The following is a 25,048-nucleotide window of genomic DNA, read 5'->3' as shown; positions in this document are numbered from 1 at the left end:
GGCATATCCAGGAGAGGGTACAGATCAGATGGAGTGCATGAACCGCAGCTTTATCTAAAAATTCATGCAAGATCAGCCCCCAGTAGTTGGTTCCTAGATATGCCCTTGTTGCAGTGGCATAGCGTCATAGGGGCACAGGGGACATGCCCCCAATCGATTGCAAAATTCAGAAAATCCCATATGAAAATTGCCAAAAAAAAACAGCTTGTGTCCCCCCTCAATATGATGAACTCAAGGATGAAAATAAGAGAGCTTGAACCAGGGGCCACTTTGGCAAAAAAATAGCCCCTGGTTCACCAAGATTGGGAGGATCCAGGGGCCATTTCCAATTACCAAGGGGTCAATAAAAATAAAGATGTCCTGGATGAGTAAAAATAAGCACTAGTTGCTTTGAATTTGGTTCACTATCCAGGGGGCTAGTTTTGTGAGAAAAGTGTCCCCTGGTCAACTACAATTGAGATGGAACCAGGGGTCATTTCAAAGTATCTGGGGGTCAAACGGATCCCGTCTCCCACTTAATTTCACCCTTGCACGCTACTCCACTGCCCTGTATCATCAGCATATTAAGCCATCACTACTTACCAATGGGCCATTGTCCATGTGATCATTGGTGTGTGGGCTTATTGCATCATTCTCCATTGCGTAGAAAAAGTCACTACTCTGTGTCACCTCAGAAACATACAGAACAATTCATGTAATATACCTTCAAACGAAGGCAAATGTACTAAAGGCCTTTTTAAGCGTGTTGTATAAAAAAGGCACATATAATTGGAAAACTTATCGATCAGTAGCTTTTAAGTTGTTTCATCATTATTCCTGTGTTGTTAGCGTATTTGGCCATGTCCATGCCTGAGGGAGGGTCCAGAAGACATCCAAAATGAGAATATCGTCATGGTTATGGCATCCTGATCCAGAGGTAGTATCTCTTGGGAAACTCCATCAATCTGTAAGGTTAATCACAAGAAATAGACATCTATCATAACTAAAGAATAATTAGGAAATCTTAACAAAATATCAGATATCATTATGTAGATCCAACTATTCCCTTGAAACAGCGATAAACAAAAGCATTGCTTCCAAAATAGCTTTGTCATCAAATAAATACTTAGCAACTCCTAATAGTCTACTAGTGGTTCAAATTCAAAGTATTTATGCATTATACAATTTGCTTCATGTTAATCAATTCCCAATCTCCATGGAAATGGACATTTTGAAATACATTTTAAATATGCCACAAATTTTCCCTCATGCCAACATCTGTTTGTTTCTCCCCTTTCTACCATTTTATTTTGTTTTTCTTTGCATGACATACAATGTAATCCAAAATGTCAATCCAGAACCTATAATTAAAATATATATTTAAACTTTTAAATTCTCTAAACATTTTGTTTTTAATCATGAATCTGTTTCAATTGTAAAGATAATTGCCATGAATGTCGCTATTCTGCTCAAATCAGATGAATACATGATCTGCCAACAGAGGGGGCTATTACAGATTGTGAGTGGCACAGAACAGCAGAATAATGATCGATGGAAAGGTACTACCTGACTTGCCACTGATTTATAACATCATGATGAGAAATCAAATTTGATTCTCACAATATAATAATACAAAAAAAACCTTTTAACTTACGGGGTGGGGTATAAACGTTTGGACAGTATTTATTGTGGGACATTAGAGCACATCAGACATATTGAATTGCATTCTGAATACGAAGAATGTCCATCTGATATCAAATAATTTTGATTTTTTGAAATTTGCAATGTAATACACATATTATGGCAAATGATTAAAATTTGATATTTTGATATTTAACAGTACTCAAGTAAACTTTATAAATCTGATGATTTATACTTGCGGCTTCCATTTGACTTAAACCACTTTTGATTTGCCAACAATTGTCCTTATTTACTTTCCACTCTATCTATGGGAAATATTTTGTTTCATTCTTGACATAGCAGACAAAATGTCAATTATTACCAACACTTTTGTGTCAGGTAAGAATATTTTAAACAACTTGTTATGTAAAGTGTGGATCACATTGGCCATTCTTCTAGCTCAAGTGTCCAACAAGAATACTGTCATTGTTGATGCTTCCCTATCTTTATGATGTGATATCAAATAGAAATTAATGTGCAAGTGCACCATTACAGACTAATGTTGTTTTCCGTACACCTGGGTGTCCAATAAGAATACTTCATTATGTAACATTACAGACTCATGTTGTTTTCCCTATACCTGGATGTCCAATAAGAATACTTCATTATGTAACATTACAGACTAATGTTGTCTTCCCTACACCTGGGTGTCCAATAAGAATACTTCATTATGTAACATTACAGACTAATGTTGTTTTCCGTACACCTGGGTGTCCAATAAGAATACTTCATTATGTAACATTACAGACTCATGTTGTTTTCCCTACACCTGGATGTCCAATAAGAATACTTCATTATGTAACATTACAGGCTGTTGTTTTCCCTACACCTGGGTGTCCAATAAGAATACTTCATTATGTAACATTACAGACTAATGTTGTCTTCCCTACACCTGGATGTCCAATAAGAATACTTCATTATGTAACATTACAGGCTAATGTTGTTTTCCCTACACCTGGGTGTCCAATAAGAATACTTCATTATGTAACATTACAGACTAATGTTGTTTTCCCTACACCTGGGTGTCCAATAAGAATACTTCATTATGTAACATTACAGACTAATGTTGTTTTCCCTACACCTGGATGTCCAATAAGAATACTTCATTATGTAACATTACAGACTGATGTTGTTTTCCCTACACCTGGGTGTCCAATAAGAATACTTCATTACGTAAAATTACAGACTCATGTTGTTTTCCCTACACCTGGGTGTCCAATAAGAATACTTCATTATGTAACATTACAGACTAATGTTGTTTTCCCTACACCTGGGTGTCCAATAAGAATACTTCATTATGTAACATTACAGACTAATGTTGTTTTCTCTACACCTGGATGTCCAATAAGAATACTACATTATGTAACATTACATACTAATGTTGTTTTCTCTGCACCTGGGTGTCCAATAAGAATACTTCATTATGTAACATTACAGGCTAATGTTGTTTTCCCTACACCTGGATGTCCAATAAGAATACTTCATTATGTAACATTACAGACTAGTGTTGTTTTCCCTACACCTGGGTGTCCAATAAGAATACTTCATTATGTAACATTACAGACTAATGTTGTTTTCTCTGCACCTGGGTGTCCAACAAGAATACTTCATTATATAACATTACAGGCTAATGTTGTTTTCCCTACACCTGGATGTCCAATAAGAATACTTCATTATGTAACATTACAGACTAATGTTGTTTTCCCTACACCTGGGTGTCCAATAAGAATACTGCATTATGTAACATTACAGGCTAATGTTGTTTTCCCTACACCTGGGTGTCCAATAAGAATACTTCATTATGTAACATTACAGACTAATGTTGTTTTCCCTACACCTGGATGTCCAATAAGAATACTTCATTATGTAACATTACAGACTAATGTTGTTTTCCCTACACCTGGGTGTCCAATAAGAATACTTCATTATGTAACATTACAGACTAATGTTGTCTTCCCTGCACCTGGGTGTCCAATAAGAATACTTCATTATGTAACAATACAGACTAATGTTGTTTTCCCTACACCTGGATGTCCAATAAGAATACTTCATTATATAACATTACAGGCTGATGTTGTTTTCCCTACACCTGGGTGTCCAATAAGAATACTTCATTATGTAACATTACAGACTAATGTTGTTTTCCCTACACCTGGGTGTCCAATAAGAATACTTCATTATGTAACATTACTGACTAATGTTGTTTTCCCTACACCTGGGTGTCCAATAAGAATACTTCATTATGTAACATTACAGACTAATGTTGTTTTCCCTACACCTGGGTGTCCAATAAGAATACTTCATTATGTAACATTACTGACTAATGTTGTTTTCCCTACACCTGGGTGTCCAATAAGAATACTTCATTATGTAACATTACAGACTAATGTTGTTTTCCCTACACCTGGGTGTCCAATAAGAATACTGCATTATGTAACATTACAGGCTAATGTTGTTTTCCCTACACCTGGGTGTCCAATAAGAATACTTCATTATGTAACATTACAGACTAATGTTGTTTTCCCTACACCTGGGTGTCCAATAAGAATACTTCATTATATAACATTACACACTAATATTTTGTTTTCCCTACACCTGGGTGTCCAATAAGAATACTTCATTATGTAACATTACAGACTAATGTTGTTTTCCCTACACCAGGGTGTCCAATAAGAATACTTCATTATGTAACATTACAGGCTAATGTTGTTTTCCCTACACCTGGATGTCCAATAAGAATACTTCATTATGTAACATTACAGACTAATGTTGTTTTCCCTACACCTGGGTGTCCAATAAGAATACTTCATTATGTAACATTACAGGCTAATGTTGTTTTCCCTACACCTGGGTGTCCAATAAGAATACTTCATTATATAACATTACACACTAATATTTTGTTTTCCCTACACCTGGGTGTCCACTAAGAATACTTCATTATGTAACATTACAGACTGATGTTGTTTTCCCTACACCTGGGTGTCCAATAAGAATACTACATTATGTAACATTACAGGCTGTTGTTTTCCCTACACCTGGGTGTCCAATAAGAATACTTCATTATGTAACATTACAGACTAATGTTGTTTTCCCTACACCTGGATGTCCAATAAGAATACTTCATTATGTAACATTACAGACTCATGTTGTTTTCCCTACACCTGGGTGTCCAATAAGAATACTACATTATGTAATATTACTGACTAATGTTGTTTTCCCTACACCTGGGTGTCCAATAAGAATACTTCATTATGTAACATTACAGACTCATGTTGTTTTCCCTATACCTGGATGTCCAATAAGAATACTACATTATGTAACATTACATACTAATGTTGTTTTCTCTGCACCTGGGTGTCCAACAAGAATACTTCATTATGTAACATTTCAGACTCATGTTGTTTTCCCTACACCTGGGTGTCCAGTAAGAATACTTTATTATGTAACATTACAGACTGATGTTGTTTTCCCTACACCTGGGTGTCCAATAAGAATACTTCATTATGTAACATTACAGACTAATGTTGTTTTCCCTACACCTGGATGTCCAATAAGAATACTACATTATGTAACATTACATACTAATGTTGTTTTCTCTGCACCTGGGTGTCCAATAAGAATACTTCATTATGTAACATTACAGACTAATGTTGTTTTCCCTACACCTGGATGTCCAATAAGAATACTACATTATGTAACATTACATACTAATGTTGTTTTCTCTGCACCTGGGTGTCCAATAAGAATACTACATTATGTAACATTACAGGCTAATGTTGTTTTCCCTACACCTGGGTGTCCAATAAGAATACTTCATTATGTAACATTACAGGCTAATGTTGTTTTCCCTACACCTGGATGTCCAATAAGAATACTTCATTATGTAACATTACAGACTAATGTTGTTTTCCCTACACCTGGGTGTCCAATAAGAATACTGCATTATGTAACATTACAGGCTAATGTTGTTTTCCCTACACCTGGGTGTCCAATAAGAATACTTCATTATGTAACATTACAGACTAATGTTGTTTTCCCTACACCTGGGTGTCCAATAAGAATACTTCATTATATAACATTACACACTAATATTTTGTTTTCCCTACACCTGGGTGTCCAATAAGAATACTTCATTATGTAACATTACAGACTAATGTTGTTTTCCCTACACCTGGGTGTCCAATAAGAATACTTCATTATGTAACATTACAGGCTAATGTTGTTTTCCCTACACCTGGATGTCCAATAAGAATACTTCATTATGTAACATTACAGACTAATGTTGTTTTCCCTACACCTGGGTGTCCAATAAGAATACTTCATTATGTAACATTACAGGCTAATGTTGTTTTCCCTACACCTGGGTGTCCAATAAGAATACTTCATTATATAACATTACACACTAATATTTTGTTTTCCCTACACCTGGGTGTCCAATAAGAATACTTCATTATGTAACATTACAGACTGATGTTGTTTTCCCTACACCTGGGTGTCCAATAAGAATACTACATTATGTAACATTACAGGCTGTTGTTCTCCCTACACCTGGGTGTCCAATAAGAATACTTCATTATGTAACATTACAGACTAATGTTGTTTTCCCTACACCTGGGTGGTGTCCAATAAGAATACTTCATTATGTAACATTACAGACTCATGTTGTTTTCCCAACACCTGGATGTCCAATAAGAATACTACATTATGTAACATTACATACTAATGTTGTTTTCTCTGCACCTGGGTGTCGAATAAGAATACTACATTATGTAACATTACAGGCTAATGTTGTTTTCCTACAACTGGGTGTCCAATAAGAATACTTCATTATGTAACATTACAGACTAATGTTGTTTTCCCTACACCTGGGTGTCCAATAAGAATACTTCATTATGTAACATTACAGACTAATGTTGTTTTCCCTACACCTGGATGTCAAATAAGAATACTACATTATGTAACTTTACAGACTAATGTTGTTTTCCCTACACCTGGGTGTCCAATAAGAATACTTCATTATGTAACATTACAGACTCATGTTGTTTTCCCTACACCTGGGTGTCCAATAAGAATACTTCATTATGTAACATTACAGACTCATGTTGTTTTCCCTATACCTGGATGTCCAATAAGAATACTACATTATGTAATATTACATACTAATGTTGTTTTCTCTGCACCTGGGTGTCCAATAAGAATACTACATTATGTAACATTACAGGCTAATGTTGTTTTCCCTACACCTGGATGTCCAATAAGAATACTACATTATGTAACATTACAGACTCATGTTGTTTTCCCTACACCTGGGTGTCCAATAAGAATACTTCATTATGTAACATTACAGACTAATGTTGTTTTCCCTACACCTGGGTGTCCAATAAGAATACTACATTATGTAATATTACTGACTAATGTTGTTTTCCCTACACCTGGGTGTCCAATAAGAATACTTCATTATGTAACATTACAGACTCATGTTGTTTTCCCTACACCTGGGTGTCCAATAAGAATACTTCATTATGTAACATTACAGACTCATGTTGTTTTCCCTATACCTGGATGTCCAATAAGAATACTTCATTATGTAACATTACAGGCTAATGTTGTTTTCCCTACACCTGGGTGTCCAATAAGAATACTTCATTATGTAACATTACTGACTAATGTTGTTTTCCCTACACCTGGGTGTCCAATAAGAATACTTCATTATGTAACATTACAGACTCATGTTGTTTTCCCTACACCTGGGTGTCCAATAAGAATACTTCATTATGTAACATTACAGACTCATGTTGTTTTCCCTATACCTGGATGTCCAATAAGAATACTTCATTATGTAACATTACAGACTAATGTTGTTTTCCCTACACCTGGGTGTCCAATAAGAATACTTCATTATGTAACATTACAGACTCATGTTGTTTTCCCTACACCTGGGTGTCCAATAAGAATACTACATTATGTAATATTACTGACTAATGTTGTTTTCCCTACACCTGGGTGTCCAATAAGAATACTTCATTATGTAACACAGACTCATGTTGTTTTCCCTATACCTGGATGTCCAATAAGAATACTACATTATGTAAGATTACATACTAATGTTGTTTTCTCTGCACCTGGATGTCAAATAAGAATACTACATTATGTAACATTACATACTAATGTTGTTTTCCCTACACCTGGGTGTCCAATAAGAATACTTCATTATGTAACATTACAGACTAATGTTGTTTTCCCTACACCTGGATGTCCAATAAGAATACTTCATTATGTAACATTACAGACTAATGTTGTTTTCTCTGCACCTGGGTGTCCAACAAGAATACTACATTATGTAACATTACAGACTAATGTTGTTTTCCCTACACCTGGGTGTCCAATAAGAATACTTCATTATGTAACATTTCAGACTAATCAATTGTTTTCCCTACACCTGGATGTCCAATAAGAATACTACATTATGTAACATTACATACTAATGTTGTTTTCTCTGCACCTGGGTGTCCAATAAGAATACTACATTATGTAACATTACAGGCTAATGTTGTTTTCCCTACACCTGGGTGTCCAATAAGAATACTTCATTATGTAACATTACAGACTAATGTTGTCTTCCCTACACCTGGGTGTCCAATAAGAATACTTCATTATGTAACATTACAGACTCATGTTGTTTTCCCTACACCTGGGTGTCCAATAAGAATACTACATTGTGTAATACTAGCGGGAGACCCGCGCTTCGCGCGGGTCCCCGCTAGTTGAGTAAACGGGAGCGGTTAGTAAACGGGAGTGGTTAGTAAACATGGTAAACGGTGATGATAATCATGGTGTCTTGGTATAGATTATTCATCCAGTATAGTAATGATCATGTTAGCTTGATAAACATACTGAATTATCCAGACCTGTGATAATGTTGTTAGGCCTACTCACTCAATCCCTCAGATTACTTTTGAAACAGCTCGTGACAGAATGATTGATTTTAACTTTATCCCAACAAACATAAAACATTAAGGTTAGAAGAGGTTGCTAGAAAACATTTCAAATCCGGGTTATAATAGTATAAAACATGTAAGAAACATGTTTAAAAGTTGCGGCAAAACATTTCCGTATTTGTGGACTTCCACCCACCCCTAACATTTAACCTTTTCGAGCTAATACTGAACAGTTAACGACTAATTCGGTCCCTGTTGGCTACATTTTAACATTCCCTCTGAAAAGTGAACTTTTTGCAAATCTGTCACCCAATGACCCCCTTTTTCATCAGCTTACACCCAATGATCCCCGAAATGGCTTCAAGGCCTTTACTTTGACCACGTTTCCAATTCTGAGGGGACACAACCACTGATCTCTGTACAGAGAGATCAGTGGACACAACCCGCCGCACAGCGCGCGACACAATGGGGCTTCGTGGCCATTCAAGAAGGTGGTGGCAAAAACTTTGAGTGTGCCCCCCCCACACCCTTTTCCCAAATTTCTGGATCCGCCACTGTCTCACAGAAGAAGTCAGTACTTGTTTGTCTGGGCATAAGTAGGCATACGCGCGGTAAGCCAACATTAAGTGCGTCCATACCATGCGCGGTAAAGCGCGTGAAACTATGGTGCCGTGTACGCGCAGGTGCGTGATTCGCCACTTGACGCGTTTGCTGTCATGACCTGACCCATAAGGTTATTGACCTCAACGGCCTAGCAACTGACCATTTTTTTGTTATTTCCATAGTGCTTGAATAGTTTTGCAAAAATGAACGTCAGATGGTTTAATGGCAATATGTACCCGATCAATGAACGAATAAATCAGAGCTGAAAGTCAAATCATCTCGGAGCCTGCTTCTGGACAAGATTTAGCGACTTCCTTTTATTTATATAGATTACTGACTAATGTTGTTTTCCCTACACCTGGGTGTCCAATAAGAATACTTCATTATGTAACATTACAGACTCATGTTGTTTTCCCTATACCTGGATGTCCAATAAGAATACTACATTATGTAACATTACATACTAATGTTGTTTTCTCTGCACCTGGGTGTCCAATAAGAATACTACATTATGTAACATTACAGACTAATGTTGTTTTCCCTACACCTGGGTGTCCAATAAGAATACTTCATTATGTAACATTACAGACTAATGTTGTTTTCCCTACACCTGGATGTCCAATAAGAATACTTCATTATGTAACATTACAGGCTAATGTTGTTTTCCCTACACCTGGGTGTCCAATAAGAATACTTCATTATGTAACATTACAGACTAATGTTGTTTTCCCTACACCTGGGTGTCCAATAAGAATACTTCATAGTGTAACATTACAGACTCATGTTGTTTTCCCTATACCTGGATGTCCAATAAGAATACTACATTATGTAACATTACAGACTCATGTTGTTTTCTCTGCACCTGGGTGTCCAATAAGAATACTACATTATGTAACATTACAGACTAATGTTGTTTTCCCTACACCTGGATGTCCAATAAGAATACTTCATTATGTAACATTACAGACTCATGTTGTTTTCCCTACACCTGGGTGTCCAATAAGAATACTTCATTATGTAACATTACAGACTAATGTTGTTTTCATTACAGGCTAATGTTGTTTTCCCTACACCTGGATGTCCAATAAGAATACTACATTATGTAACATTACAGACTAATGTTGTTTTCCCTACACCTGGGTGTCCAATAAGAATACTTCATTATGTAACATTACAGGCTGATGTTGTTTTCCCTACACCTGGATGTCCAATAAGAATACTTCATTATGTAACATTACAGACTAATGTTGTTTTCCCTACACCTGAATGTCCAATAAGAATACTGCATTATGTAACATCACAGACTAATGTTGTTTTCCCTACACCTGGGTGTCCAATAAGAATACTTCATTATGTAACATTACAGACTAATGTTGTTTTCCCTACACCTGGATGTCCAATAAGAATACTACATTATGTAACATTACAGACTAATGTTGTTTTCCCTACACCTGGGTGTCCAATAAGAATACTTCATTATGTAACATTACAGACTAATGTTGTTTTCCCTACACCTGGATGTCCAATAAGAATACTACATTATGTAACATTACAGACTAATGTTGTTTTCCCTACACCTGGGTGTCCAATAAGAATACTTCATTATGTAACATTACAGGCTGTTGTTTTCCCTACACCTGGGTGTCCAATAAGAATACTTCATTATGTAACATTACAGACTAATGTTGTTTTCCCTACACCTGGATGTCCAATAAGAATACTGCATTATGTAACATCACAGACTAATGTTGTTTTCCCTACACCTGGGTGTCCAATAAGAATACTTCATTATGTAACATTACAGACTAATGTTGTTTTCCCTACACCTGGATGTCAAATAAGAATACTACATTATGTAACATTACAGGCTAATGTTGTTTTCCCTACACCTGGGTGTCCAATAAGAATACTTCATTATGTAACATTACAGGCTAATGTTGTTTTCCCTACACCTGGGTGTCCAATAAGAATACTACATTATGTAACATTACATACTAATGTTGTTTTCCCTACACCTGGATGTCCAATAAGAATACTACATTATGTAACATTACAGGCTGATGTTGTTTTCCCTACACCTGGGTGTCCAATAAGAATACTTCATTATGTAACATTACAGACTAATGTTGTTTTCCCTACACCTGGATGTCCAATAAGAATACTTCATTATATAACATTACAGGCTGATGTTGTTTTCCCTACACCTGGGTGTCCAATAAGAATACTTCATTATGTAACATTACAGACTAATGTTGTTTTCCCTATACCTGGATGTCCAATAAGAATACTTCATTATGTAACATTACAGGCTAATGTTGTTTTCCCTACACCTGGGTGTCCAATAAGAATACTTCATTATGTAACATTACAGACTAATGTTGTTTTCCCTACACCTGGATGTCCAATAAGAATACTTCATTATGTAACATTACAGACTCATGTTGTTTTCCCTACACCTGGGTGTCCAATAAGAATACTACATTATGTAATATTACTGACTAATGTTGTTTTCCCTACACCTGGGTGTCCAATAAGAATACTTCATTATGTAACATTACAGACTCATGTTGTTTTCCCTATACCTGGATGTCCAATAAGAATACTACATTATGTAACATTACATACTAATGTTGTTTTCTCTGCACCTGGGTGTCCAACAAGAATACTTCATTATGTAACATTTCAGACTAATGTTGTTTTCCCTACACCTGGGTGTCCAATAAGAATACTTCATTATGTAACATTACAGACTCATGTTGTTTTCCCTATACCTGGGTGTCCAATAAGAATACTACATTATGTAACATTACATACTAATGTTGTTTTCTCTGCACCTGGGTGTCCAACAAGAATACTTCATTATGTAACATTTCAGACTAATGTTGTTTTCCCTACACCTGGGTGTCCAATAAGAATACTACATTATGTAACATTACATACTAATGTTGTTTTCTCTGCACCTGGGTGTCCAACAAGAATACTTCATTATGTAACATTTCAGACTAATGTTGTTTTCCCTACACCTGGGTGTCCAATAAGAATACTACATTATGTAACATTACAGACTCATGTTGTTTTCCCTATACCTGGATGTCCAATAAGAATACTACATTATGTAACATTACATACTAATGTTGTTTTCTCTGCACCTGGGTGTCCAACAAGAATACTTCATTATGTAACATTTCAGACTAATGTTGTTTTCCCTACACCTGGGTGTCCAATAAGAATACTTCATTATGTAACATTACAGACTAATGTTGTTTTCCCTACACCTGGGTGTCCAATAAGAATACTTCATTATGTAACATTACAGGCTAATGTTGTTTTCCCTACACCTGGGTGTCCAATAAGAATACTTCATTATGTAACATTACATACTAATGTTGTTTTCCCTACACCTGGGTGTCCAATAAGAATACTTCCATTATGTAACATTACAGACTAATGTTGTTTTCCGTACACCTGTGTGTCCAATAAGAATACTTCACTATGTAACATTACTGACTAATGTTGTTTTCCCTACACCTAAGTGTCCAATGAGAATACTTCATTATGTAACATTTCAGACTAATGTTGTCTCTCCTGCACCTGGGTGTCCAATAAGAATACTTCATTATGTAACATTACAGACTAATGTTGTTTTCCCTGCACCTGGGTGTCCAACACAAATACTTCATTATATAACATTACAGACTAATGTTCTGACTTGTCACTGATTTATAACATTATCATGAGAAATTTAATTTGATTCTCACAATATACAAAAAAAACCTTTCAAATTGAGTTAATTTCTCAAAATATTCATTCTCATTCTAGGTTCATAATTCTGCAATAATTGGCAGCAAATTATGTAGAATAATGCACTAGACTTTTTAAAAAACACTTGAGAAAATTGAAGACATCAGGTGGGGAATTGATTCAAACATTACCACACATTTTATCATTATGGTTTATGATTATTCAAGTTGGATCATAATTATACAGGGTATGGGCAACTGAAAGTTACATACTAGCTTGCAATACATGTGACTTCCAAGGTCTGCTTATAAACCACTTACGTCTGATTTGACAATAATGGTCCTTACTTTCCACTCTATCTATGGGAAATATTTTGTTTCATTCTTGACATTACAGACAAAATGTCGTTTATTACCAACACTTCTGTGTCGAGCAAGAATATTTTAAACAACTTGTTATGTGAAGTGTGGATCACATTGGCCATTCTTCTAGCTTCTGGATATAATTGCCGTTCAAGTCAACTGTATGTCCAACAAGAATATTCATTGTGTATATTCATTAGTATTGCTTTTCTATCTCTATGATGTGATATCAAATATGAATACTAAGTGTAACATGATGTCCAATAAGACAGGGTTCGGTTTTTGCCGGCAAAAACCTGTTTTTGCCGGAAAAGTGGCAAAAACTTTTTTTGCCTGGTTTAAACCGGCAAAACTGGCAAAAACTGGCAAAAACTCATATTTAGTCACTCAAATATTAAAAAGTAACACAGAAAGCTCATAAACAGTAACACAAATAAGAATACTTCATTATGTAACATTACACACTAATGTTGTTTTCCCTACACCTAAGTGTCCAATGAGAATACTTCATTATGTAACATAACAGACTAATGTTGTTTTCCCTACACCTGGATGTCCAATAAGAATACTTCATTATGTAACATTACAGACTAATGTTGTCTTCCCTGCACCTGGGTGTCCAATAAGAATACTTCATTATGTAACATTACAGACTAATGTTGTCTTCCCTACACCTGGGTGTCCAATAAGAATACCTCATTATGTAACATTACAGGCTAATGTTGTCTTCCCTACACCTGGGTGTCCAATAAGAATACTTCATTATGTAACATTACAGACTAATGTTGTCTTCCCTGCACCTGGGTGTCCAATAAGAATACTTCATTATGTAACAATACAGACTAATGTTGTCTTCCCTACACCTGGGTGTCCAATAAGAATACCTCATTATGTAACATTACAGGCTAATGTTGTCTTCCCTACACCTGGGTGTCCAATAAGAATACTTCATTATGTAACATTACAGACTAATGTTGTCTTCCCTACACCTGGGTGTCCAATAAGAATACTTCATTATGTAACATTACAGACTAATGTTGTTTTCCCTACACCTGGGTGTCCAATAAGAATACTTTCATTATGTAACATCACAGGCAAATGTTGTCTTCCCTGCACCTGGGTGTCCAATAAGAATACTTCATTATGTAACATTACTGACTAATGCTGTTTTCCCTACACCTGGGTGTCCAATAAGAATACCTCATTATGTAACATTACAGGCTAATGTTGTTTTCTCTGCACCTGGGTGTCCAATAAGAATACTGCATTATGTAACATTACTGACTAATGTTGTCTTCCCTACACCTGGGTGTCCAATAAGAATACTTCATTATGTAACATTACAGACTAATGTTGTCTTCCCTGCACCTGGGTGTCCAATAAGAATACTTCATTATGTAACATTACAGACTAATGTTGTTTTCCCTGCACCTGGGTGTCCAATAAGAATACTTCATTATGTAACATTACAGACTAATGTTGTTTTCCCTGCACCTGGGTGTCCAATAAGAATAGTACATTATGTAACATTACAGGCTAATGTTGTTTTCCCTACACCTGGGTGTCCAATAAGAATACCTCATTAATATGTAACATTACAGGCTAATGTTGTTTTCCCTACACCCGGGTGTCCAATAAGAATACTTCATTATGTAACATTACAGACTAATGTTGTTTTCCCTGCACCTGGGTGTCCAATAAGAATACTTCATTATGTAACATTACATACTAATGTTGTTTTCCATGCACCTGGGTGTCCACTAAGAATACTTCATTATGTAACATTACTGACTAATGTTGTTTTCATTACAGGCTAATGTTGTTTTCCCTGCACCTGGGTGTCCAATAAGAATACTTCATTATGTAACATTACAGGCTAATGTTGTTTTCATTACAGGCTAATGTTGTTTCCCTGCACCTGGGTGTCGAATAAAATGCTTCATTATGTAACATTACGCGCCAATGTTGTTTTCCCTGCACCTCGATGTCCAATAAGAATACTTCATTTTGCAACAGTAATCGCTGCTCCGTTGCTAGCTTGATTCAGCAGCGTAGCCAGCATTTTAGTCCCCATTTGTCAACTTTTCATCCCATTTTTAGTTATTTTAATGACATTTTACTACTTGCTGTCCCTTTTTTACCCCTGAAAAACCTCTATGGGGGGAACAATTTGCACCCTGGCTATGCCACTGACTTGAGAATATTAGATGTTAACTTACAATGGCCCACTGGCAAACTACATAATTATACAAAGTTCAGTAGCATGAATGTGCTTTTTTGTAATTATTTGCTGTTTAATGTATTTAGGATTACATGACCAAATACAGCAGTCGACATTTATTTATGAAGTGTCATTTTCTTCTTTTATATGTGACACGATCTGGTCCATGGGGACCAAAGGCGGCAAATTTGAAACTGAGATAAAGGTAAAAATATGGAGTAAAAAACAATAAAATTCATAAGAAAATAGACATCAAAAAACTTCATACAACTTAAGAACCAAGTATGCTAGACCTTTGGTGTTTTCAGTAAATGATAGGCTATTGTATGTATAATGTAATGATTACATTAACTCAATTGTCAAAAATGCCTCCTTTGGCCCCCATGGACCAGATCGTGTCACATATTGCTCTACAAGTCATCTTCTGTCTTGTTGGGGTTAAAAGAACACACAAACCCTATGTAACAATTTCACTGCAACCACATAATATGTGCCAACAGCTGTCCATGCATACTTCATAAACTTCATCTCATCCCTATAGTGAATTAACTTGTTAATAGCTGCTGAACACAAAGCAAATATATCATCAACATAAATAAGTGAATGTTCATTATAGTACTAATGAACAACATAATTGAACATGACTTAGTAAACAAAAGTTCATGTTACTCTTTTGGCAGGTGTACTGTGCAAAGGTAACATTGAAATGGTGCAATGTTTTCCGACTTGCTACTCTTCCCAATCATGTAGCACAGCGAACTTATACATTTGGAAAGTAGAGATTTGGTTTTTCCCAACTTGGTGACCAATGTGCCCCTCCCACAGCAATCATATTTATGTGTCCAATTTGTTAACAAAAAAGATACAAACTTGTTCGATTTCATAAACCAAGCTGAAATAGGAATAAACAAATTTGAAAATTATTTCTCTTCATTAAAATATACTAAATTTAACAACAATCAGTAAATCTGAAAGTTTTTATGCATAAACAAGCCCGTAGCCAGGGGAGGGGTGAATGCGTCCACATCCACCAAGGGAAAATAAATCACCTCAAATCTGCCTAAAATACTCCTGAATCCATAAAATTCTGTCCCCAAATTGGCCAATCCACCAAGTTCTTTTCACTCATCCAATTTTATGTGGTGCCCCCAAAAAGTCAAATATTTCAAAAATCAGCCCAATAAAGTGAACTTTTTCGCAAATCCACCCTTACCAAAATAATTCCTGGCTGTAGGTCTCAGTGTGAGTAAATATTGCAAAATAATTTAATGTAATTATAAAAATATAAAAGCAAGCAATCAAAGAAATAAAATATAATTCATCACTAATTAAGTCTTCCAACAGTGATATAAAAAATGGGATAATATAACATTTTTCAAAGGGGGGGGGGTACTCTGACTTGATCAATAATCTTCAGCCAATAAACAAATTAATATTTCCATGCAAAACACTCTACTCCCTCCTATTCCAAAAATAAATCCAAACCATTTAACATTTAAATATCAAACTCCAGGTTAAAAACAACATCCTGAAAAGGCACAGATGGTTCCCAAAATAAGCATACAGCAACCTACGGCAAACAATGCCAGTGCGCAGCAGGGAAAAGAGCGAAATAGCGCGGACCGGGACTTTGGACCGTTCCCATTGTTGTGCATCATAGCACTTGTGTATACCACGATGAGTCAACACGACAAGGTACTCAAGAGGTGCAAATCCACCAGGACAACGATGGAGTAGATAGAAGAGAGCTCTACGACTGAACCGACCGGCAAAGCCAACCAAGCCTGCTAAATTATGCAGTGTTGTGGCCCTGGGAATAGGGCCAATTTGATGTCTGTGTGTGCCCGGAATTAACAAGTTTACTTGCATCTATGAGAGGTGATCTGTAACCTTTATGTTATTAGCCCAGCTTCTTATAACAAACATCAATGCAATGCAAATTTCAACTCCCAAGCAAGACTTTTTTTATATAATTCATCAGTAATGCAAAAGAATAATATATGGCTAAGCAAACTTCCTTTATCTAAACATCAATGCCAGGGGAATTGTTAGTTCTATCAGCATATTTGTTGTATTTATATTCCACTCAATACTATCTGTAGCAAGGCCATCAACCCTTCCTTCAGTCCCCCTCTGAGGGGTAAGGATCAAGGGGATTGCTTAAAGGAATAAGCACATGCCCTAAAATGCATTCAAGTTAATAGCCCAAGTTGGTGGGTCATTATGGTTTTCAAAACAGTTTCAGATCAGAGTGTGCAGTTATAACTCCATAACAATATTTTGCATACCACTAATTTGTATTAAATAGCCGATTTTCCTACTTACAAAATTTAAACTAATAGCTAACTAACCCATCTCCCTCAAGTGGATCCTATGTGAATTTGTTTTCCAAATGTGGACCTTTTGGGGCATGTTTAGTTTGTGTTCACAAAAATGGGTCCCTTTTATGGATTTGGCATGTGTGTAGCATTCCACTCAATACTATCCATAGCAAGGCCATGGATCCTTCCTTCAGCTCCCCTCAGAGGGGTTAGGATTAAGGGGGTTGCTTAAAGCGGGAAGAAATAGTAGTCTGAATCAAATGTACTTTACAACTTATATAGTTGCTGTATATAAAATTTATTAGCTTACTTAGGACACATAGTTCTCCAGATTGAGATCAAGTGGTTTTATAGCTCTAGATAGCAATGCTATTTTGGGTAAGGATCAGTGGCGTAGCATCATAGGGGGCATGTGCCTCCCCCCAATCGATCTAAAAATGCAGAAAATCCCATAGGAAAATTGCTGAAAAATGGCTTGTGCCCCTCCCCCCCATCATGGTCAGTGCCCCCCCCCCCCAATCATGGTTGGTGCCCCCAATATCTTCATTTTCATCTTCATTGTGTTACACGGCAACAGAACATTTTGGTTCCATGAGGACCCACGCTACGCCACTGGTAATGATATCAAATTGTACTATATCAGCTATGCCTGATTTACTTATTTACAATACTTGACTTATTTCTCACTTCTCCCCAGGCCCAATTAGTCAGGATTTATTTGGTGATTGAAGAAATTCCATGATTTGGGACATGCTCCTCAGGGACATGTAAAAAGTGAACCCCAACTTACCCCCATCCCTTCCCACTTTCAACAGAACTCAAAGCATACAAATATTAAAGGCTTGAGCAGGCAATGGTAAACTAAAGTGGTTATCGCACCATAGCTGAACCATGGGGCTTCAGCAGTATATTGTGGTAAACCACTGTCACACGTTTCAGATTTTACCCGGGTCTTATGAGGAGTGTCATCCCCGGTGTGGAAATATTTTTTTCATCTCATGAGGCGCTAGGCGAAGCCTTGTGCAATGTAATTGTACAAAAAACTAATAACAAAACATTGCATAAACATTTGTTTTATATTATGATAGAAACAAATTCTATTCCAGCTACTGAATAGTACAAACTATTCAACTCTCAAACCAGTGACATCTTTTATCTTTATATAAATTGTAATATCTCCACTGTGTAAGAATATACAGAATGTTGCTGATTTTTATACATTGCACAGTCTTCCACAAGAAATTGCCTCTTTCATACACCCATTTAAAGCACTATATTGATATTCTGACACAGGTATACAAAATGTGGGCCACCTTTAACCTTTCCTATTATTAGGGGAGGACTTGTCATTATTACCCAAAATAGCTCTGACCTTACTTGAACCCTACATCTGGCAAATAATGTCTCTAGATTTGCTGTGGTACATTTTGTACAAACATATTGTCACCTATGGAGCATTAAATAGTATTGCATTTGGATATTTTGAGAAATGTGACTCAAATTTTTAAAGTCATTATTTCGACACATTAATGTATATATCATTATATCCATATCCACAATAGGGTCTGATTAAAAATAAAATTGTGGGGAAAATAAGGCTCAAAATATCTGAATAACAAAGATGGGCTTCAGAATGTTGTACAAAATTCCAGTTTCAATTAATATAAACCTAAGGGGGGAGCTATACAATAGTTATCATACCCAGGCAAATTTCAAAATGGCCTGTCAAAAAATGCTTGCTCGCTCCTGCCCGCTCTCAGCCTGCCAAATTTTACTTAAAAGGTACCCCGAAAGGTACCCCACTTGGGTGTCAAAATCTCTTGCACCCCCCCGCTCCTTTTGAAATGCCAACAATTGATTGCTCCTCTCTTTTTGCTGGGGGGGGGGGCACATTATCAATGTACAACTCCTAACAAGCCTTGCAAGACTTTAGTTCAGATGAAAATATAGATCAATCCTTTTTTGTCAATTTCAGATAAGAGGCAAAATAAAATATATGCTACCCTGTACTTTTGATCATATTTTCATATATTTACCATGTAGGGTGTCAATTTAAAGCTAGCATTATAGAGCAGATGTTGGTGGCCTCAACTCAAAAAATTTGAAAATGGTATTTATTGCCATCTGAACTCAAAATAGTGTGATAATAGTACATGTATATTAAAATACTTCATAATTTAGGTCATAGCTCAAGAATTTCACTCATCTCCCCAACAGATTTGATAGCAATATGTCACTTATTAATCACATACTGCGATTTTACAAATGTTGGAAAAATCTTGATAAAAACTTTACAGCATGCACAGATTACATCCATCTGTGAGCCATGCACAAGATCACTGGAGCCCAACCATATCATTTAATGTGATCAAGCAAATTGAAATTGTGTTGTTTGTTATGGCCAATAATTGCTGCCTAGTGGGATTTTTTTTAAAATTATTGGTTAATAATTAGGCATATAACTGTGCATCAGATACTAGTATTTGGAGGGCATTGTTCAAAATCTAAACATTTCACATTTGTAACTGAGGAAGAGTGATATTTTCCGTGGTCCACAGCAAAATGTCTAGATTTTACACTATCACTTCAAACATAATTTTGGGCTCTTTTGGTCATCTTAGCAGTGGCATGTCCAGTGGGGTGCTTTGGGGCTGAAGCCCCCGCACTTTGTTAAATATCATGTAAAATCAACCGTTTTTTTGCCGATTTTAGAAATTAAGCCCCCCATATAATTCTGAAAGCCCCTCTGAGCCCCCTGCAGGAACATATCCTGGCCACGCCAGTGCTTAAGGTACTGTATTTAAGGGTCCTTTAAACTTTTTTATCCAATATAATAGTAGGACTACATAGAACTGAACATATCTCAAAATATATTTTACCGTCATTTTAAATTGATCGCATCACACAACAATCCCTGTACACACCTTATGCATACCTTGCCCTGCATAATGAACCTCTTCATAAAATTCCACATACTAATGTACTTCATCTAAGAACTAATCAGTAAAATCCCTACTCCAACCCATTAAGTAACTAACATGCCCTACACATTGTATGTTACAGTTTAATGACCATAATAGCCGGCTTATGATACCCATGGGGGACAATGATGAACTATTAGAGACAGAACAACTCCATTACCTGTGCTCAAGCAACGAGGAAGATGACCCAGTTAAAAGAGTCCTAATGCACTGTCATACTGATGTCAAAACCCTTTCAGCAGTAAAGGATGCACAAAACAACCTGCATGTCTAGCTGCAGTCATGGTCAGGGATGAGCAACATTTTTTAGATTATGCAAAATTCCCCAACTTAACCCCTCCCCAGGGTGATCACTCGGATTCGAATGTGCAACATATATGGTCATCCTGGAATTCAAAATACCCAATTTACATATTACCCATTTTACTCAATTTAACCCCCTATTTAACGCATAAATAATGACAAATTTGATGACAAATCTAACCTTTTTTAGCATTTCAAGCAGGCTTCAAGTTTTAAGGTGAGCGAGTACAACACACACGGAGGGCTCACCTTAAGTTGCTTATTCGAGTGTGATTTATCGCTCACCTTAAAAATTCTGCCAGACACTTAACTTCTTCACAAGAGCAATTTATAGCACACCTGGCAGCTCACCTTAACATTTCAAGGAGTGCCATTTATTGCACACCTAGTATTTTCAAAACTCAAAGCCTGCAAGGATACTTTATAAGTAAGTAAAAAATGCATTATTATTTTTTTTACATCCGGATTTTTTTATGGCCCGGCCTAAATACGAATTTCCAGCAATATTCGGAGAAGTTACGTTTCTGTCAAGGAATTGACCATTTTGGTAAATCACAATAGCCTTGAAGAATTTACATCTACATAATGTCAAGCCAAAACGCACATCATTAACGAACTCCGCGACCGCCACCGCCAGTGAACTGCACACTAGTGCGCAATGAACTGCACAATAATGATGTGCACATGATGCAGGATTAAATTTACCGAAAGGATTAAATGAATTCAAGTTGTTAAGGGATCCGTCATCGGTGGGACCTGACCAATTTTTAATAATTGCCATAAAATTTGTATTATATCGCAAATTTCATGAAAATCAAAATTATTTGATATCAGAAGGACATTCTTCATGTATTCAAAATGCAATTTGGTGTGTCTTCGATGTGATCTCCGGTCCCACAAAAATACTGTGCAAACATTGCTATCCAATCCTTTACTTGAAGGAAATCTTCAATAATTTTTCCTTGCAGGCATGTATACTATTATTCAATTGAGTTAAAACTATAACTGATAGTGATATTTGCAAAGTGTTAAAACATTTGTCTCCATAAACTGCTAATGCAATACAGCTCATTAAAGTTGATTGTTTGTAGAATTTGTTAACAATAATCATGAAGAGACTCTTATATGAGTATTAGTATTCAATAGCCTCATCATAATTTCAATATTAATAATCATTTCTGAGAGAAAATGTCAAATCATGAACTCATAAATGTGAATTGTTATTGGGGATAATTGTTTTATACAAATAATGAGCAAAATAAAAGAGAATATTTTCATGAAATGAAAGATGAAAGGTTTGAATGGAATATAACATTTTTTACTGAACAAAAATAGCTAATTAAGCAATACTGTACAAAGTGATAATGTGGGGGGCCTATAATTACAAAAGTGTTCATTTTTTTGGTGGCGATTTTTCCCCCCTCCCAACAAATAAATAGGCCTATTGCAGCAAATATACACATAGCCTTTTTCAACTAAACAAAAACAAACAAACTTTGGGTTTCAGGTAAAAGTCACTATTTGGGCAAAACCATGGGGCACTTTAAACATCATCATTCAAACAAATGGGGACAAAAGGGGAAAAATTGAAATATTAAGGGAGAACTAAAAACCTATATGAAAAATAAAGTACTTGGCATTGAAAGCCATTCAGATTTAATATGTAAAGAATACAAAGTCTGCTATGATATGGTTAGTTCTTTGGACTAGATAACCAGTTACCAATGGGTTACAAATCGACTCGTCTACCGCAGATAAACAAAATGCATCAAAATTGTTCCGAGATAGCTTTAAAGGCAAACTGATGATCAAAATGGTGAAAGTGTTCTTAACAGCTCCTAACTGTCAAAATCATGAAATAAAAATGTCTTAAAAATATCCCAGAACAGAGTAAATAGAGCGATGTCTATGCACCCATGAGGGACACATATGGAGGGACTCCATTACCACTGAGATGACCTATTTACTGAGGATGCGAGAATTGCTAGACTCCACCACAGGATCTCAATATTGTAGATATTCTATCATTTTTCTGAGGGTTTTATTTTTGCAAAAATCATTTTTACATGAACATGCCAAAAGAACAACCTGCAAAAATATATTTTATACATAGGCATAGAGTTACTTATACTTGACATAAATATTTGCAAAATTAACACCTTAACAATAAACCCAATGTGCATGCAAATTAACAGAATAAAATTTCTGAATGTTCCTGATTTTATTCAATGTATGCTTAGATAGACCCTATTCAAATTTACTTTTCTCAGTCATAAGCAGTTTTAAGTCAATAACCCAACCATAATGTACATCATAACAGCAAACTACTAAGTAATCCGGGCAATTCCATTGAACATCAAGTAGAAATTTTTATACTGCATTAATGTGTGCACTTTTTTGCATTCAGTGTTGGTGCTGAGCCCCCCGAATAAAAAAATCTAGAAATAACAATATTTGCGATACCAATTTTAGTCATAATGTACGATCTTTTTTCAGAATTTACCTTTATTTTTTTCAAAACCGATTTTTTGGCATATTTGTAATACTTACACATGTTCTAATTTAAATCTATGAGCAAACTGTCAAATTCGTCCTATTTGTAGTAAAATTTTTAGATTATGACTTTATGTCGGCCACGATCATAAACCGTAATCTCCTACAAAACTAGTTGGTTACGCTCCTCCACATGTGGAGGGAGCGTAACTCAAACTGGCTTTCTTGAGGAGACTAACTCTGAGGCCGCACTCGCTGTCCTAATCCACATAGTGCGAGGTATTTCGAGTTATAGAGGTGAAGTTTATGATGTTGTTTCTTTGCAAATTCCCAATGTTTTTCAAGCGTCCAAATGTATTGGGAACTTTCATAATGATTGCATATTATCATTTTAGAAGAAAAAAAGAAATTTAAAAAGATCGTACATTAAGGCTTTAACTTCCCCCACATTAAAATAAATTCTGGTGTATTCTCTTAGTTTGTGTGAAATTAGAAACACGCACATTTAGTGATGTATTTAAAAGGGGTACTACACCCATCGCTTTTTTTTTTTTAAATGAAAAATAAATGGACAAAGTGGTATGCAAAATGAAGGGGCAAATCTTCTCATTCTATTGGTGCCATCGCTATCAATGAAGCTTACATGCTTTTAAAGGTAGAAGCCAAAAAGTGGTACATCAGTGATGTAAAAAAAAAAGCGCAGTGATTTATAGTGCGCTACGCACATGCACAACGCCTAGACATTGATCCACAAGCCTCAGCACACTTTACAGGTTGTCGCTGACCACTACGGCCCCACATCATTCCGTAAACCAATAAACAACAATTTAGGGACTTTGCTGCTTCAAGAGTGCACACCTTAGACATTCTACAAATAACCTTCGCAACCAGGATCAGCTCCCCGAGTTTTGTACTCAATTTGTATCATTTTTTTACTTTGGATTTGATTGCTCCACAATTTAAACTCTGTTTGAATAACTTAAATTACAGCAACATTTGTTTTACAAAACAAACTCCCTCAAATATTAACTCAAGTGTTGTAAGAAGAAAGTACATTACTTGTTCTTCCAGGTTGTTCCTCAGTAAACTTCATAAAAACTAGAGCATTAATTGCACCAAAAGGTAAGTCAGTAAGTAAGTTAGTAAGCAAGCAACATACACTTCTATAGGATGTACCTGCGGTCCACCAAAAACCCACAATTTGAAGCAATTTCCCTCCCACTTGTGCAAGAGTCTACCTACTATGTTAGCTCACTCAGTGTGTCATATCCCAACCCTGCTACACACTACAGATGCTTGCATAGATCCGGCTAACACACACACTGGCCTGTACAAACACAAAGCTGCCAACTTTCTTCCATCTTTCTCAATTATGCATGGGTATACACAGAGTAAATTATTCATCAGCATGAAAATTAATTTGCAG

General features: G+C 36.0%; 1 protein-coding gene across 1 annotated transcript in view; it reads right to left on the bottom strand.

Moving 5' to 3' along the window:
• The window catches only part of LOC140138091 (protein phosphatase EYA1-like), a 351,231-nt gene that overhangs the window by 275,585 nt on the left and 50,598 nt on the right, over window positions 1-25,048 (bottom strand). Inside the window, exon 2 of the mRNA XM_072159973.1 lies at window positions 583-944. Within this exon, the coding sequence (XP_072016074.1) occupies window positions 583-639 (57 nt within the window). The 5' untranslated portion in view covers window positions 640-944. The remainder of the gene's footprint in view (window positions 1-582; window positions 945-25,048) is intronic.

The sequence above is a fragment of the Amphiura filiformis genome, chromosome 17 (assembly GCF_039555335.1).
Source record: "Amphiura filiformis chromosome 17, Afil_fr2py, whole genome shotgun sequence".
In the NCBI taxonomy this organism is placed as follows: Eukaryota; Metazoa; Echinodermata; class Ophiuroidea; order Amphilepidida; family Amphiuridae; genus Amphiura; species Amphiura filiformis.
Note: the sequence above shows the minus strand (reverse complement) of the source record. Positions and strands in the feature narration are given on the sequence as shown.